Here is a 19062-nt window from a genome sequence, read left to right as displayed (position 1 = left end):
CAGACACATTCCTCCACAGTGAGCATAAAATCTAGAGGAAGAAAAGAGAGAGGCTGGAGTCAGGGAGAGCCGTGCAGAGGCTGATGAAAATAATAAAGATGACAATAATTAGGGTATTGGTTCAGCGTTTACTATGTGCCATGCCCTGTTCTAAGTGCTGGGGTAGATATACAAGGTAATCACATTGGACACAGTCTCTGTCCCACGTGGGGCTCACAGTTTCAGGATAGCCAGGAAATGTGGAAATGCTGTGGAGGAAAATCGACATATTGGATGTGAGAGTTGAAAGAGATAGAGGAGTCAAGAATAATCCAGGGTTATGGGCTTCTATGATGGGGGCCGGGGGATTTGTGGTAACCGTGATGACAAAGGTCTTGGGTGGAAGATAAAGAATTTGGTTTTTCACACACTGAACCTAAGGGCCAGTGGACATCTATTACTGTGGTGTTTGTTAAGAGCTTCCTATGTACTGGGCACTGTATTAAGCTCTGGGGTGGGTACAAGCAAATAGGGAATTTTGAGCCCACGGGGGTCTCTGAGTCTCAATCCTCATTTTAGAGAGGTTCGGAGAAGTGAAGTGAGTTGTCCAAGGACACAGGGCAGACATGTGGCGGAGCTGGGATAAGAACCCAAGACCTTCTGACTCCCAGTCCCGTGCTCGATCCACTACGCCATGCTGCTTCTCTAATGGAAAAGTCTTGCAGACAAGAGGAAATAATGATGATGATGATGATGATGGTAGTCGTTAAGCGCTTACTCTGTGCCAAGCACTGTTCTAAGCACTGGAATGAGAGACTGCAAAAGGAGGAAGAAATCAGGGGGGTGTCTAGCATGACAGGTCTGGGAGTCATGCACCCAGAATTGTTAACGGAAGCCACCCGAGTGTGAGGATGGGCTTTCTGAAGCAGTGAGTATAGGACGAGATGAGTAGAGCGTCCAAAACGGAGCCTAGAGGGACACTCACTGTTTAAAAGTGTGGGAGATCAGATGAACCAGTGAAAGAGATGAAGAAAGAATGACCAGAGAGGAAAGAGGAAAACTAGGAGAGAACTATGTTGGTGAAACTCTGCAAAAGAGAGTGGTCCACAGGGGCAAAGTGGCGAGAGGTCAAACAGAGTTAGAAGAAAGTGGAGGCTACTCATCTTGGCAAGGAGACACCTGATCCCTGTGAATGAGAAATTTTGAAATTGAGACTGATTTATCTTCATTTATCTTTGTTTGATTTTAAGGATGAGTACTGGGGTAAAGGTTATAGTAGGGAATCAAGCAGCACCTTTTTTTTTTAACTGGCATTTGTTTAGCGTTTACTATGTACAACTACTGTACTGAGCTCTGGGGGAGATACAAATTACTCAGGTTGGACACAGTCCATGTCTCACAAGGGGCTCAGAGCTTTAATCCCCATTTTACAGATGAGGCAACTGAGGCACAGAGAAGTTAAGCGACTTGCCCAAAGTCACACAGCAGACAAACGGTGGGGCCGGTATTAGAACAGAGGTCCTCTGACTCCCAGGCCCGTACGCTCTACAGTAGGCCACAACGCTTCTGCTTCTTTTTTTATGAGGAGTCTTGGACTCCCTCTCAAATGAGGAGTTATGGGTGATCTGTGTGATGATTGTTGTGTAAAGAACTATCTAGACAATATAAACTCTCTGCTGTGTGACCTTGGGCAAGTCACTTAACTTCTCTGTACCTCGGTTTCCTCACCTGTAAAATGGGGATTAAATCCCACTCCTTCTACTTAAACAGTGAGCCCCATGTGGGACAGGGACTTTGTCCAGTGGGAACATTTTGAATTTACATCAGTGCTTAATACAGTGTTTGGCACATGGTAAGTCTTTAACAAATACCATAATAATTATTATGACATCTAAACATGCATCAGTCCCTGATCGTGAAAGGTCTGCATTCATTTACGGACCTCAGAATGATCGGAAATACTCAGATCTTTTGTCTCCTTTCTGAAAAACAAATATTGGATAATCCATTTTTAATGTTGGACACATCTGTAGAAAATTAGGAAGAGCTCATTTTGAGGAAACTCCGAACAGTTAATGTAAATTATTAAGCTCTGAAGCTTAAGAAAACATTTGCAGATAACATGCTGTCTAACAATGGGTTTTCATTATATGACTGCTTACACTGAATACTTCAAGCAATATTCTTACTTATCTCTTCAGTTTTCCAAATGAAATAATTTGAGTCTCTTTGACCTGACTTCTTCATTTTGAGCTATTCTTCTCTGACCGCGTTAACTGGCTTAGGTTCTCTTCGCTGAAGCCGAGGTCGAAGGCATGCACTGTAGTTTACGATAAGTCCCAAATCTTTACTTTGTTTTACATAGGAACTAGGACATCACTTTCTTTCCAAATACATCTCCACATACACCACAATTAAAAAAGCCAATCCGTGAGAAAATAAAGGAACCTTAAGATCAGTAGCTGAATAATGGTGAGGAAATAAGCACGTAATCCTTTCCTTCAAAACCACAAGAGAACAGGCGATGCAGAAGAATACAATGGACCGGATTATCTTTGTAATGGGGTCTTTGTTACATCATGGGACTTTGATGATGTCACCAACCACCAGTGGCTAAGAACATACAGAACAGCACTGCAGATAAGAAACCTGTCAACAAAACAGATCCTGCTGAACAGATTCTGAAGACACTAAACCACTAGTGACCAAAGACTGAACAAATAAAAAGTAGATAAGAAACATGTAGAACAAGATTGTCTTGCCATGTGTTGATTTTAGAAGCTTCATAAATCCGGAGTGGCCTAGGGAGGGTTTGCAGAAGAAGAATGATAAGAAATTATGTATAACTAGACTACAGTTCCATTGAGAAGATTCTCATGACAACAAATGGGAAAAACAAAGTTAAAATAGTCTGCAAGGTCAACAGAGTCAAACAACATAATGGATATATCGTTGCGTAGGACCATTCTTTCCTTCTTTTTAGGATAGTTTAAACAAAGTTTAATCCCAAACTGGCGGGGAGTTGGAAAGTGAAAGTCAGACGAGTCAGTAATGGCAAAGAATAATCACAAGCTAAGAGTTTCAAACACAGTTCAGTGTGGAAACAATGTCATATCACCGATGGGACTGTTAATGGAAAACAGTCTTCTCTTGCTGGAAAATTGTTAGAAACCATGTTTCGTGAAGACAGCTTCCTTCTGAAATGATATATGAAAGGTAAAGGTGGCATGAAGACACTCCCCTTGGCATGGCACACACTCAGACAAACGATGGAAGTGTTATAAAAATGAATAAGATCTCAGCAATGGATCAAAAGTTATCACAAGATGCGATCAGGAGGGGGATACAATTTTTCAAAAGGCCTTTATACTCCAACCACTCAAATGCCAATCAGATATTTAGTCAAAACATAAATCTGATGCCGGATCAATGGATAGAGGCGACAGCTTAATAATGGAGCCTGTATGTACCCATCATAAACCAACTTCGTTCTCCCTCTTTTTCCCTAGAGACCCATTCAGTTTAACATATCAGCAAAACATTGTTTGAAAGGTGAGTCCACTGGGGATGTAAACAATGCTTTCTGAAAATGTGAAAGTTAATGCAAATGGAAAAGTAACTTTCAATTCCCTAGCTTTTGTCAGTTTGGGTAGAAACAAAATCTTGCCGATTTGACAGAGTGCTTTTACATCAGGCAATTGTTCACCCTTAGCACACTGAATAGAACTCTGCAGGTGGTTCAATAATACTGATAATACTAACAATCATAATAACTGTGGTATCTGTTAATCACTTACTATGTACCAGGCACTGTAGTAGGTACTGGGGTGGATAGAAACAAATCGTGTTGGAATCAGTCCCTGTTCCACATGGGGCTCACAGTCTCAATCCCCATTTTACAGATGAGGTTACTGAGGTACGGAAAAGTGAAGTAACTTGCCCAAGGTCACACAGCAGACAAGTGGCGGAGCTAAGATTAGAACTCAGGTCCATCTAACTCCCAGGCCCGTGCTCTATATACTTGGCCACGCTTCAGTGTGATATGTGTTGAATAAATAATTAAGGGTCTACAGTCAGATTCTTTTTGACATTTGAAAGCCATGTCTTCCAGTTCCCAGTTACCCTTGTAAATTAATCTGATTTTCAGGGACATCCTCCCCAACGGAAAAGTAGGTGCTCAATATACAAATCTGACACTGAGGAGTTAATAAATTGAAGCTTCTGAAATTAGCATTTATCAGCGAACCACTACCTGTCATTATGATAATACTCCTTGTGTGAACTCTTTGATCTACTTTGATCACCTAGATGGGGTAGACTTGTTTGAACTACATTAATCATCTTAGAAATGGGCAATATCCCTAGACACCATATATGAAAAAGTGAAATCCACATTGACTGTAACTTGAAAAATGATTTCCTAACAGAATGGGTATGCCAGGTGGCAAAAAACCAACAAAACAAAACACATCGCCATATAAATTCCTCTAAAGAGGCCAAGTCACTGTCACGGAGTAATGCTATAGAGGACCCTGAGTGCTACTGTGGTTTAAAAAAAGACCTGCCTACTATCAAAGGAAACTTGGAGAAGGAAACCATAATGACCCTGGAGTAATATTACGAGAGAGAGAGAGAGTAACATTTTCTTGAAAAAGAGGTGACAGGGCTGACATGGGTACAACCTGGGAATTTATACATTTTGCAGGAAAATACATGCACGTTTTGGGAAATGCAATCTCTGATGGCATCAAATCAACCACTGTTTCGATACCAACCCAGAATCGGGATTTTGAGTTGTACCCGCTACAAAAAATCATGGATGTCAAGAATGTGGAGAACTGGGTGAGATTTGGGGGATTAAATCCCTTTAGTGGCTGCATAGGTCAAGAAAACAAGAAGGGAACAACAATAAAAACACATATTTTACACAGGGTAAAGAAGGTCTCGAACGTTCAGCTGTACGAGGGCTAAAACGGGAGAATTTCAGCACATTTTCCTGAGAAATATGCCTAGGTTAAAAATGCCTTTAATTAATAAGATATCATGGAACAACCTCCTGCAAACTCCCCATACAATTTTATGTATGAAACAAGGAAATGCTGATATTTTTCTTCTTAATCATTTTTCCTGGCTCTCGAGGTTTATAGGTAATGAAAAAGACACTAGGCACCCATCTTTCTGACTTCTTCTAATAAGAATAAAAGTGAATGGTTATTGACTGAAGTTGTTAAGGGGAGAGGATGCTATAGCAGTAGAGAAGGGAGGAAGACAATGAAAACTTTATGGAAACAGTCTGGGGAATGAAGAGACATAGATTATGACCCTCTGAGAGCTCACATGACACACACCCACAAAATCACCTTGCTTAAAAACAGTCATTTCACTTTTCTCAAGAAACTTGCAATTTGACCGAGATTCTAGGGAAAGAAAATACAAATTGAAAAATAGATCTCCCCTGCAACCAAAAACGTGTTTACACACACCCTCACGCCACATGCTCTTATAAGAAACCTTAGAGGGATTTTTGGAAAATAAGAGTATAGGAAAGAACTGCTTTTAACTGGCAGTTTCTATGTAATGTGTCAGGTGTCACACGGTTCAAGAGAAAGAAAGCCAACCAGACAACTGATCTCACAGGCTTACCGTTCCTGTTGTGCCCAAGGAAAGGTGGTTCATCTGTTGTGTCAGAGGGCCCATCATACTTGCTGGCTGGACTGACATAGTGTGGTCCATTGTCGGTGTTATCACAGCACCCTATGAACACAAAACATTTCCATTCTCAAAATATGTTCCAAAAAAGACAGAGACATTATAATCCTTAAATGCAAACAAACTCAGCTTAAAGGCCTGTTTTTAAACTCATTTGATGAGGGCCTCCTTCCAAAAGGCAAGAAGGTCAAACATTAGTAAGTTTACATTATGTTAATTCTAATTCTCTTCCCTACTTCTAACAAACCGATATTCACAGTCCCTTTGGGCCAATGTTTCTATATTGTGAAACACTGCTGCCATTTGCATTTTCAGTGGTCCTCAGAGAACAGCCAGACATAGACCTGCCCTAAGTCTGAGTTACGCTAAAATTGAACACCTTCTCTTTCTGAGAAATGGTGGTGGTTATCTCAGCTCTCTCAATTTTTCCCAAGGTATCTAATTTATGCCATTTTGCCTCTAATTAAATTTGACCAATTGTTGACAACCGCATTTTATTTTCCATTGCAAAAATAACGACCGAGAAAGGTTTCCCTTTCTGGGTTTCCTTGGTGTGTTACACAAGACAGACCAATGAAGGAACAGGACAAATGTTAAAATTTGGCATGAAATATATTAACTGAAAAGTGAAATTGCTAGCTTCCAAAGGAATATCTGCTTCAATGATACTCTAAATTCCTCCTATTGTAGCTATGAGGCTGGCTCAGGAGGACAATAAAATGAAGCCAGTGATAGAAACCATTTAGAGGCTGTTAAATATTTGAGTAATAATTAAAATAATAATGCCACTTGTTAAGCACTATGTACCAAGCACTGTAATAAATGCTGTGGTACCTAGAAGATAATCAGTTCAGACAGAGTTCCTGTTCCACATGGGGCACAACGTTGAAACAGGAGGAAAAACAGCTATTGCATCTCCACTTCAGAGATGACAAAACTGAAGCACAAATTTAGGAGCTAGATAGCTAAAACAGTCATACATTTAGTTGATTCCTGTCCACTCATTCTTTTCCTTTGCATTACATGACACACTTACTGAAAATTAGACCAAAGATAACAAAATGATTATCTGTGGGGTTACTGAGAAAGAAATATTTTGCATAAAGCATATAACCAAGGCTTGCTACCTTGAAAATCTCAACAGGTATATCGAATGTTTCAATTCTATGAGTCTCAACACAAGTTCATTTCTAAACTATTTTTTTTGTTTTTGCCATAGTACCCAGAGCAAACACACAGAATAATGCATCACTCCTTTCTTGATTGGTTTTCAACCTTTTTGGAAATATAATTTTTAAATGTGTGTTTGCTGGTCTCAAGTGCAAATATTTTTTCCCAGCATAAGGAAGGAAATATTCTCTAGAATGGCTGTGCTCCTAGAAGGTCACAAGACCACATAACTTGGTTGCAAGCTGCAGTATATTCAGTGAAAGAGTTGGCGGTTCCATCCTTGTCTAAAAAATTTCACTTATGCTACACTTTGATCTTGAGCTGGTCTGGGATTGCGGGCCTGGCTCTTGAATTAGGAATTTTGGTTTTATATTTAGAGTACAGGCCCCAGGAGACTTCAGAATAAAGCTTTATTTGTAAGAATCCACCAAGAAAATGAAAAGAGATATTCGAGGAGGGGAACCTACTGATGCCTAAATTGTAATCTGCAATTATGTTTTTTTCAAAAAAAGAAAACTCCCCCTTATATTTATAATTTCCTCTTTGTTCTGGAGTTGACCTTGCTCTTCAGGAGTAATACTAACAAATATATTTAACATTTGAGAGAGGATATGCAGAAGAGTTGCATATTTGTCAGCCACCCTGTGTGTGGGGTCAAGCGACTAATCAAATGAGAGTATCTGTTGAGTGCTTATTGTGCGCATAGCACTGAACTAAACGCGTGGGAGAACACGATATGATACAATCAGTAGGAATACTCCTCGCCCACCAGGTGCTTATGATCTAGATAGATGCTAAAATTAATTACAATGGAAGGCCTAGTTGCTCCCAGGTGAAACTAATTTGAGAGGTTCCCAAATTCAGGACGATTTAACTTGGTTCTCAGAATTTCCCACTGCAACTTGGTAGTGAGGGACTTGCTTTATCAACTGATGTGACAGCCAGAAGACTGCTTCTGTGTAACAATCCGAACGCTGGTGAACAACACAAAAGAACATGGAGGGATCTTTTGTTTTTTTGAATGGTAATTAAGCGCCTACTGGGTGCCAGGCCCTGTACTAAGTGCTGGGGTAGAAACAAGCTAATGAGGTTGAACACAGCCCATGTCTCCTGTGGGGCTCACAAGTCTTAATCCCCATTTTGCAGATGAGGTAACTGAAGCACAGAGAAGTTAAGTGACTTGCCCAAGGTCACACAGAAGACAAGGTGTGGAGCTGGGATTAGACCCAGATCCTCTAACTCCCAGGCCCGGGCTCTCTCCACTAGGCCACGCTGCTTCTCAGATTTGGTCATCTGGTACCCATACCAGACGCTTCTCTTATGAATAGAGACACTTGCTGCAAATAAATGGATGAGAAAACATTTCATAAAAAGGTTCTTGTTAACGTTTAGTTGAACTGTTGGACGAATGAAGTTACAGGACAACCACAGGAGAGTGGCAATGAAAATGATTAAAATTGTCTAATGGGATATGGGGGAGTCGGGAGCTCCAAAGGAAAAAGGAGGAATTTCTCTTGATAGAGACAATTAGGAGTTGAAGCTGGTAGGAGAACAAGAGAGAAGGAAATATTTGCCAACCTTCTCATTTGCCAAAATCTGCAGAACGTCTTTTGGTCGTACTAGGGATAGACATTTAAGCTCAATAAAATAAATACCATCTGGCTGTTAGACAATACTGGGACTTTCGACCATAGGTTGATTTCATAAAGGATGTTGTCGATTCATTCACACCTAATGGGTTGAGTTCAAGATGGCTATTAGCTTCGGTGTCAGATATTGGTACCAGTGAGGGTAATTTAGTTTGGTTTAGGTTGTACAGAATGTGTTCACCGACAGGGTTAACTTCGCTTGTGGCAGTGCAAGAAGAGATAAGTTTGTCCTTTTAGTTTCTCTGGATGTCTGTGCTATGTCCCTATTTGTGCATTGCAACGGAAAATACTGCAACATGGTAGATCTACTGAAAAAATGACACAAAGCAAATGGCAATCAGTCACCATCTTCACACAAGAAAGCTGCTGTTGTCCAAGTAAGGTTCTGCAGACCCGTCACCCCAGACGGGATGAGAATAATTCTAACATCAGTTTGAGTAAGATTTTCAGAGGGTATTGAGTAGGGTGCAATCTTTGCTTCACAGCTCCCACCAAATCCAACAGTAATTAGATTTTCTGCCAAAGCGGGAACCGTTTCCGGACTCACTGAGGGCTAGTCAATATTCTAGTTTCTCAAATGAAAGAGAAGGCAACAGAAAATTCACATGAGACATTTAAATCAGGCTCCCTCCTAATGAGCACTGAAATGCTTCCATTACAAGCCCAGAACATAAACAAGAATAAATTCATATTTTAGTTCCTTTGGTTCTAAGCAAATATTCAAAAGTATGAGGATATGGTATAAGACTTTTTGGTTTCTTGCGGTATTTGTTAAGTGCTTACTATGTGCCAGACGCTGGTCTGTTCCTGATACAAGATACAAGTCCACGTCCCACAAGGGGCTGACGGTTGTAATCCCCATTTTATAGATGAGTACCTGAGGGACAGAGAAGTGGAGTGACTTGCCCAGGGTCAAACAGCGGACAAGTGGCAGGGCTGGGAGAGAGCTGGGACTAGAACCCAGGTTCTCCTGACTCCCAGGCTAGTGCTCTGTCCACTAGGCCACGCTGCTTCCCTCTCGCTCAACTTCCCCACATTAGGTTATCTTTCTAAAATTGCTTTTGTGACAGGGCTTTGGATAATTGGCACAGATCTCACCGTTCTTTCTCAATATTACTTACTATGTTCAATGTTGAACAAGATCAGAAGTGACCTACTAATGTATTTACCGAGCCAAACAAGTCGAGGAAGACTATTACGGTATACCCCTCACCAGTGTGGTAAACCTGCTTTTCCCGAGGGCAGCGTCTATTGCAGAATCCCGTCATCTCACAAGGCAAGTCGGATGATGAAAACTACATTACTGGGTAATCCGATCTTAAAGGAGCTGCTAACGCAGAGCCGAGCCGCTGGGCGGGCTGCCCTCAGCTCATCTGCCCCAGCTGCTCCGCTTGGAAATGAGATCTTGGGCTCTCAGGAGATGGGTATGAACCCTCAACACTATCCCAATGAGGAAAACGCTTCAGTGGCTCAGTGGAAAGAGCCTGGGCTTCGGAGTCAGGGGTCATGGGCTCGACTCCCGGCTCTGCCACTTGTCAGCTGTGTGACTGTGGGCAAATCACTTCACTTCTCTGTGCCTCTGTTACCTCATCTGTAAAATGGGGATTAACTGTGAGCCTCACGTGGGACAACCTGATTACCCTGTATCTACCCCACCGCTCTGCACATAGTAAGTGCTTAACAAATACCAACATTATTATTATTATTATTATTCAGTGAAAAAGGAGCCCTCTGTGGAGTTAAAAGGAAGCTGGAGGGCAGGGAAGCCTGCCAACATGCTTCAGAGCACTTTTCCCACTGCCTATTGTTCAGATTGGCTCAAAGCCCCCCTGAATTACCGGCACGGATATACGCAGGTGACGGGGATTCACGTTCCCTTCTTCCACATCCGCTCAACCTGAGTAGCATCGCTCTATGCACGGGACCACTCCGTTAGTCTGAGCTCAGTTGAGTAGGCCGGGGCAGCGCTGACAGCCATAAGGGATGGGAAGATATCCTCACAATCACTGCCGATGCACTCTTCTGCCACCGGCCCAGGCATCTGGCCCTTTGGGAGTGAGTCTCTGCTCTGCCTGAGTGAACGTCACTTCTCAGCTGTGTGACTGTGGGCAAGTCACTTCACTTCTCTGGGCCTCAGTTACCTCATCTGGAAAATGGGGATGAAGACTGAGAGCCTCACGAGGGACAACCTGATGACCGTGTATCTACCCCAGCGCTTGGAATGCGCTATAAAATATATAAAATGGGGATTACAACCGTCAGCCCCTTGTGGGACGTGGACTTGTATCTTGTATCAGGAACAGACCAGCGTCTGGCACATAGTAAGCACTTAACAAATACCGCAAGAAACCAAAAAGTCTTATACCATATCCTCTGCACATAGTAAGCACTGAACAAATACCAACATTATTATTATTATTATAATGTCTTGCCTCAGAGATGCACCCAGGATGGGTGGAGAATCACCTGCCCTCAGCTCCATCCTGGATGGAAGACGAGATGCTAAGCTTTCTGAGGGCAGGGGCTGAAGGTTTATTTATATTTCGTTGCCTCATGTACCCTGCTCCGCACAGTGGGAACTCAATAACTATTATTCATTGACTAGTGGGATGTCTTAACTCAGAGAAACCTTTTGGCTGTTTGGCTAATCCTCAATGCAGCAAAGAGAGATGAAGGAGAGAATTATCAATAGGATCTTCATATGGTTTCGGCAGAAGGAGGGTGGTAATTTGTCCAGTTTAATAATGGAGCATTCCGTTTTAGAGCTGGCTTGTCCCCTTGCAACAAATATCCTGTTGGGAATACCTATACAACATCACCCCAATCTGCCCTTTCCTCTCCATCCAAACTGCTATTACACTGAACCAAGCAGGAAAGTTGGAGGGATTAATTTGTTTTAATGGCATTTGTTAAGCATTACTTTAGGCCAAACACTGTACTCAGCACTGAGGAAGATGCAGGATAATCAGTTGGATACAGCCCTTGTCCCACGAAGGGCTCACAGACTCAACCCCTTCTAGTCAGTAAGCTCACTGTGGACAGAGTATGCGTCTGTCAATTCTGTTCTATTGTACTCTCCCAAGCGCATAGTACACTATTTAGTAAGCGCTCACTAAATACCATTGATTGATTGATTTTCAGATGTGGTAAGTGAGGCACAGAGACATTAAGTGACTTACCCACACAGCAAAGAATTCTCAGAACCGGGATTAGAACCTAGGTCCTCTGATTCCCAGGCCCATGCTCTTTCTACTAGGTCATGCTGCTGCTCTTTTATTGCCTAAATACACAACATCTCAATGGCTGAAAGACTGGGAATAATAATGTTGGTATTTGTTAAGCGCTTGCTATGTGCCGAGCACTGTTCTAAGCGCTGGGGTAGACACAGGGGAATCAGGTTGTCCCACGTGGGGCTCACAGTCTTAATCCCCATTTTACAGATGAAAAAGATGGGAAAGCCACCTGTGATATGGGTAGGGCCACAGCCTGCCTAGAGACATCTAAATTCAACCACAAAGCGTTTGTCGTGTTAGTGGTTTCTAATAGGTTCAAGCAAAATTTTTATTCTAAGACCTTGGTTTTCTTTTTGGTTGGTGACCGTCCGTTGAGTCTCCTTGTTTGGTTTTAACTCTAGTAACATAAACTAAAGTTGCTGCAGTGAGTCCTGCCATCCAGAGTCCCAATGCCACGCTGTGCTTATTCAACTGTGAAAGTGCCATTATGAAGTGGAATAAAAGTAAACGTGTCACAGTGAAACCCTTCAGGTACCTAATTAGGATCCTTAGGGCACTTTGTCATCACAATCTTTTTGACATCCTTAGCCCTTTCTGCGGAAAGCTAAGTAAATACTTCCTTTGCAAGGAGAGTAAGGATTCAGTAGTCTAGCCCTATCTATGGCCATGGTGATAATGATAATTTTGGTATTTGTTAAGCACTTACTATGTGCCAAGCATGGTACTAAGAGCTGGGGTAGATACGGGATAATCAGGGACCACATGGGCTCACGAGAACAGGTACTGAATCCCTATTACTGCAGATGACGGAACTGAGATTCAGAGAAGTTAAGTAACTTGCCCAAGGCCACACAGCAAAGTAATAATGTTGGTATTTGTTAAGCGCTTACTATGTGCAGAGCACTGTTCTAAGCACTGGGGTAGATACAGGGGAATCAGGTTGTCCCACGTGGGGCTCACAGTCTTAATCCTCATTTTACAGATGAGGTAACTGAGGCCCAGAGAAGTTAAGTGACTTGCCCACAGTCAGCCGACAAGTGGCAGAGCCGGGATTCGAACCCATGACCTCTGACTCCAAAGCCCGTGCTCTTTCCACTGAGCCACGCTGCTTCTCCAAGTAGTGGAGCTGGGATTAGAACCCAGGTCTCCTGAATCCCAGGCCTGTGCTCTTCCCACTAGGCCTCAATGCTCCCACTATTATCATCATCATCATCATCATGATTATTATTATTCCCATTACTTATATTAATGTCTGTCTCTCCTTCTAGGTTGTAAGCTCACTGTGGCAGGGAATGGATTGGTTTATGGTTATATTGTATTCTCCCAGGCGCTTAGTACAGTGTCTGCACACAGTAAGCACTCATTAAATATGATTTACTGACTTCCCACTGGTCTACCAGTGACCACTAAATCACCAATGATTAATGGAAGAAGCCACAAATCACACAAAAAAAACCTATGTATGGTTTAAAGATTTAGGATCCCTTAGAATTCCTTAGATCCATCATGGATCCAGGGAATGTGTTTATTGCTATATTGTACTCTCCCAAGTGCTTAGTACAGTGCTTTGCACACAGTAAGAGCTCAATGAATATGAATGAATGAAGGGATTTTGGCCACCGCTAGAATGCTTCTAGCTCAGGTCCTGCCAATATTAAAATCTAAAAGAAATGGCCAAAAAACACTTTCCAGATGTGAGTTCCTTTCTGTCATCTTTCTTCCTAACAGAATCAATGGAAATGTCAGATTTCTGGGAAAGAATGAAATCCACTCATCAGGGCTCAAGTCCTTGTGGGGTGAACCGGGAAGCACCACTTCATCACCTCACTGAGATGACCTGAGAGGTCAGTCAGTCTGCCCAGATAGACTGTAAGTTTGTCTTGGGCAGGGAATGTGTCTGTTATATTGTACTCTGCACACAGTAAGCACTCCATAAATATGATTGATTAATTGATTAATGACAGAGGACTGGTCACTAATCCCTGTTGTTGAAATGGGTTGCAAACTGTTATATTTGTAAGACAAGGCAATTGATCAATTGTATTTATTGAAAAATTTACTGAGTGCAGAGCACTGTTCCAAGCACTTGGGAAAGAACGAGAAAATAGAATTGGCAGACATGAGTCCCCGCCACAAGGAGCTTACTGTCTCTCAGGGAGACAGCTATCGCAATAAATCACAGAAAGGGGAGACAGCAGAGCATAAGGATATATACGTAAGTGCTGGAGTAAGTGTCAAGTTCATAGTCGATGCAGAGCGGAGAGGGAGAAATGAGGGTTTGGTGAGGGAAGGTCTCTTGGAGGAGATGTGATTTCAATCCATGGTCAATCAATAGTATTTATTTGCATTTACTGTGTGCAGAGCATTGTACTAAGCACTTGGGGGAGTACAATATAACAGAGTTGGTTGACACTTCCCTGCCCACAGCAAGCTTAGTGGGTACCTTGGTTCTATTTAGAGTTTTATCACCAAAACACCTTACATTGCTTAACTTAACTAATTCCTGACAACAGCCCTGCGAGGTACAATCTGGTGTTATTAGTATCCCTAAGAAACTGAGGCAGGAGGAGGTTAGATGACTTGTCCGAGGACACCCAGTACACAAGAGGCGGAAATGAGACTAGAACACAGATCCTCCGATTTCCAAGGCGTCAGTTCTTCTGTTATAATAATGATACTAATAATAATACTAACAATAATGTTACTTGTTAAGTGCTTACTAAGTGCCACTCACTGTATTAAGTTCTAGGGTAAATACAAGCTAATCAGGTCCCACACAGGGCTCACTATCTATGCTCAATAACTGCTGATGAGAGGAAGGGGCTTAGCATGAAGCTTTTCCCTCTGCAGGTTTGGCCTAAAAAATGACCTTTTTTTTTAGAAAGACATCTCCTCTTGTGCAAAAGGACTCAGCAAGTCAGTGCCAGAGCCAGCCACAAAACAGAAGCCTATGGTCAACAGACTCTATTCTAAGCACTAAACCAATAAATGGTGGTCCAAAAAAAGCCTCCTCTCCCTGACTAATTATCTATCTCCACCGCCATGTACGCTTTGAAAGTGGAAGTGAAACAGATGACAGTGAGCTTATCTGCAAGGAGACTTCAGCCCATCTTGCCCTTTGGGGCGACATCATTAAACCATCGGTTTTCTATTGCCTCTCTACACAGCAACCTCTTGAATTTCCCAAATTAGTTTGGAACCCGTGCATTTGGATGCTCCCCACACATACAGACCTGATTATGACACCAAGCTGTACTTTTTCAAGCTCTTGCATACACACAGGAAAATCATTATCAAGAGGAAATACTTCTTCACACAGCCGGTGGTAAACAATGTGGAAATCATTATCGCGGAGCTCCGCGGGCTGAAAATATCCATAAGTCCAAGAGGGGGTAGGAAAAATATGAGGGTAAGACATTTATGATGGATTTCGAGGGGGGAAATTTGGGACGAATAAGGGAAAGGTGAGGATATCAGGTGGTGTGTCCATAAGGAATGGCATGGGTTTCAAGGAGGACAAAGAGTACATGGTTCCTCCAATCACGTGTCGCCAGGGCCACACACGGACTAATCAATCAATCGATCAGTGGTATTTACTGAATCCGTACTCTGAGCACAGCACTGTATTCTAGTGCTCGGCAGACTACAATACAACAGAATTAGCAGACACCTTCTCCTACCCATAAAACTTAAGTCGTCTATAAAATGGAGATTACTACTCTGGGGTCCACCGTGGGACACGGACTGTGTCCAACCTGATTAACTCGTATCTACTCCAGCTCTTACCACGGTGCCCGAACGTAGCAGCGTTTAGCAAATAAAAAGACCTTACTGGCTCGACTATTGGATGCGCCCATGATTTGATCCAGGCTTGCATTTCTTGGGTTCTGATACAGACATTCTAGGAAGCCAAGGGATCCAGCATGGCTCCGCTCATTATTAAAATGACATTAGCACTGTCAAAGAAAACATATTTGAAAAATCGACGCTACTGATATAGCGACGGTGTTGGTTCCAGACATTCCTGTGCTGGAAATTCAGGCCAGTCAACATCCAGCAACGGAAGGGCTGGAGAGTTAGCCAGGGGAAGCTTTAGGGAGGATCTGGGGGACGGCCTGTTTCCGGCTCCCCAACGTTGAATCTTGCCCAGTCCTATCTCCCCCTGAACCCCAACATGCTGGCTTTCCATCTCTGTCACAACTTCCACGGCTGCTGTTTTTCTCCCTCCCCTCCCCGCCTTTGTTCTCTGTCATTTAATGGACCTGTCGTTAGTTTTGCTTATTCCAAGGTGATCCAAAAAGGCACTGCTAAGCAGGCTTCCCTACCAAGTTGCAGCCCAGAGGACATTTTTACAGCTGAGTTACTGCCCGGAAAAAAAAAAAATATATCAGTTCAAAGTGGAAAAAGGCTGGCAGCTGCTTTAGCTATTGTATAGCTGGGAAAACAGCTGTTGCATGTTAAATATGCTGGAAATAGCGGGGAAACGGGATGAGTCAGGGACGAGTAATGGGAGCAGGAGCTTTTCAACTCTAGGTCACTGGTGTGTACGTAACCTAGTTTGGGGGTGATCAAAAGCCATTTTTACCTGACGGCAGTTCAGCAGCAACATTTGTGAAATGAATTATAGACTCCCTTCTGTTCCCAGTGTGCCCTGTCCCCCCAATATTGGGCAGGGAGGTCTCTGCAACCTGGGCTTGGAGAGGGCTGGTAGATTAATTCGAGGAGGACTCCTCTCACCCAGCAATCTGCTCCACTGACAAGAGAGCTCCTGGGCTGCCGAACTGGATCACTCCTGTATTGAGCATCTGGTAGCCTAATGGAGCTTCTAGGGTGCAAAAGGAAAGTAAACTGACAACGATGGCAACAGAGCTCTCGGAGAAGCAGCGTGGCTCAGTGGAAAGAGCACGGGCTTTGGAGTCAGGGCTCATGAGTTCGAATCCCAGCTCTGCCACTTGTCGGCTGTGTGACTGTGGGCAAGTCACTTAACTTCTCTGTGCCTCAGTTCCCTCATCTGTAAAATGGGGATGAAGACTGTGAGCCCCACGTGGGACAACCTGATTCCCCTATATCTACCCCAGCGCTTAGAACAGTGCTCGGCACATAGTAAGCGCTTAACAAATACCAACATTATTATTATTATTATTAGCTCTCACTGGGGAAAGGTGGGCTCAAGATTGAGCTCAAAAAAACTACTAACGGGAGTTATAATGTGCTTATTGGGTGCCAAATCCCTGGGCTTTGAGCCAAGTACTGGGGCAGATATGAGATAATCAGAAATAGCGACTGGCCCATATGGAACTCACAAACCTAAGAGAAGAAGAGAGCAGGTATTTACTGGATCCCTATTTTACTGATGAGGAAACCGAGACGCAGAGAGGTTCACTGACCCATTCAAGGTCACGCAGGAGGTCAGGGGCGGAGCTGGAATGACAACCCCAGGCTCGTTACTCCTCCCATAATGTTATGTCCAGTATCTCAGCTGGGAGATGCTTAACCCAGAGCTTAGGACAGAGTCTGGCACATAGTAAGTGCTTAACAAATACCATTGTTATTATTACTATTAACCAATCTTGGTCTCCCCTTTCTCTATGTTGAGGGGAAAAGGGATTCATTCAATCGCATTTATTGAGCGCTTACTGTTTTTCACCCTCCTTCCCCTTCTGTTTTTCACCCTCTTTGGCCTCCCCTGACTGTTGAGAAGGAGAAGGAGGGAGTCCTACACCCTCCTTCTCAAATGCTAACTACAGCCCCAGAGACGCACTGAGAATCACTGAGAAAAATGGATAACAGCCTCCAGGGGGGTTTTCTCTTATGGCTATCCCCATAATCATCATTTATCAATCATCAGTGATATTGACTGATTGCTTACTATGCAGAGAATACTGCATTAAGCACTTGGGAGAGTACAATACGGTAGAGATAAGCAAATAAAAACAAAGAAGTTAATAATATTAATAATAATAATAATAATGGTAATTGTTAAGCACTTACTATGTACCAAGCACTGTTCATTCAATAGTATTTATTGAGCGCTTACTATGTGCAGAGCACTGTACTAAGCGCTTGGAATGTACAGTTTGGCAACAGATAGAGACAATCCCTGCCCATTGATGGGCTTACAGTCTTCTAAGCGCCGGGGTAGACACAGGGGAATCACGTTGTCCCACGTGGGGCTCACAGTCTTAATCCCCATTTTACAGATGAGGTCACTGAAGCAAGGAGAAGTTAAGTGATTTGCCCAAGGTCCCACAGCAGACAAGTGGCAGAGCCGGGATTAGAACCTATGCCCTCTGACTCCCAAGCCCGTACTCTTGCCACTAGGCCATACTGCTTCCAACTACTGCTTCCAACTATTGGGAAGCAGTGTGGCTCAGTGGAAAGAGCCCGGACTTGGGAGTCAGAGATCATGGGTTCAAATCCCGGCTCTGCCACTTGTCAGCTGTGTGACTGTGGGCCAGTCACTTCACTTCTCTGGGCCTCAGTTCCCTCATCTCTAAAATGGGGATGAAGACAGTGAGCCTCACGTGGGGCAACCTGATTACCCTGTATCAACTCCAGTGCTTAGAACAGTGGTCCGCACATACCAAGCGCTTAACAAATACCAACATTATTATTACTGCCGACATTGCCCCAGAAGACATTTCTGCCTGTTGCTCTCCGGCCCAACACAGTGAGGATGGGTCCAGAGGAACAGCTCACACGGAATCCTGAAAATCCCTCACAGGGCAGCAAAGACTGCAGTGGTTACCCTGGCAACCTTCGGCTGGCCTACGGAACTATGGCCCAGCCAGGGTATATGCTATTATCACACTCGCCGCAGGTGGGTTTTGCGCCTAAAAGGTCTTGGGTTACTTTTGCAACGTGCTGCCCTCCAATTCACATACTCCCTCGCTGCATCGACTTCCCCATGGGAGCATGGGTGGCAAACTGGGAGATTCTGCGTATACCGTGGCAACCACTAGCTCTATAATCAGTTCTTTGATTTCTAGACCCGAAATCTTCACAACCAGATTAAGGTTTGCTCCTCGCTTCCAATGAGAAAGCCTTCATCATCAATAATGCGGTCAGGGTCCGACAAACAGCCATTCCCTTGGTGGTCTCGATCCCTCAGAGTGCTCCACCAGTTATGCTCATTTTGGGCAGGAAATGTGTCTGTTATATTGGAAGATTGTAGTCTCCCAAGTGCTTAGTATGACGCTCTGCACACAGTAAGCATTCAATAAATATGCTTGACTGACTCAGGCTTGCCAATTTCTGATATTCAAAGGCTGACCGAGTCAGAAATCGGTAAGCAAGGAAGAGGAACCCTTTCTCCTTCACCC

At 43.3% G+C, this 19062-nt stretch overlaps 1 protein-coding gene across 4 annotated transcripts in view; it reads right to left on the bottom strand.

Moving 5' to 3' along the window:
- The window catches only part of RBMS3 (RNA binding motif single stranded interacting protein 3), a 1099136-nt gene that overhangs the window by 43681 nt on the left and 1036393 nt on the right, over nucleotides 1–19062 (bottom strand). For all 4 annotated transcript variants that reach the window (XM_029070947.1, XM_007671050.4, XM_007671051.4 and 1 more), the window contains one exon: nucleotides 5623–5733. In XM_029070947.1, the coding sequence (XP_028926780.1) occupies nucleotides 5623–5733 (111 nt within the window). The remainder of the gene's footprint in view (nucleotides 1–5622; nucleotides 5734–19062) is intronic.

The sequence above is a fragment of the Ornithorhynchus anatinus genome, chromosome 8, assembly GCF_004115215.2.
Source record: "Ornithorhynchus anatinus isolate Pmale09 chromosome 8, mOrnAna1.pri.v4, whole genome shotgun sequence".
Taxonomy (NCBI): domain Eukaryota; kingdom Metazoa; phylum Chordata; class Mammalia; order Monotremata; family Ornithorhynchidae; genus Ornithorhynchus; species Ornithorhynchus anatinus.
This window is presented reverse-complemented; position numbering and strand designations above follow the sequence as displayed.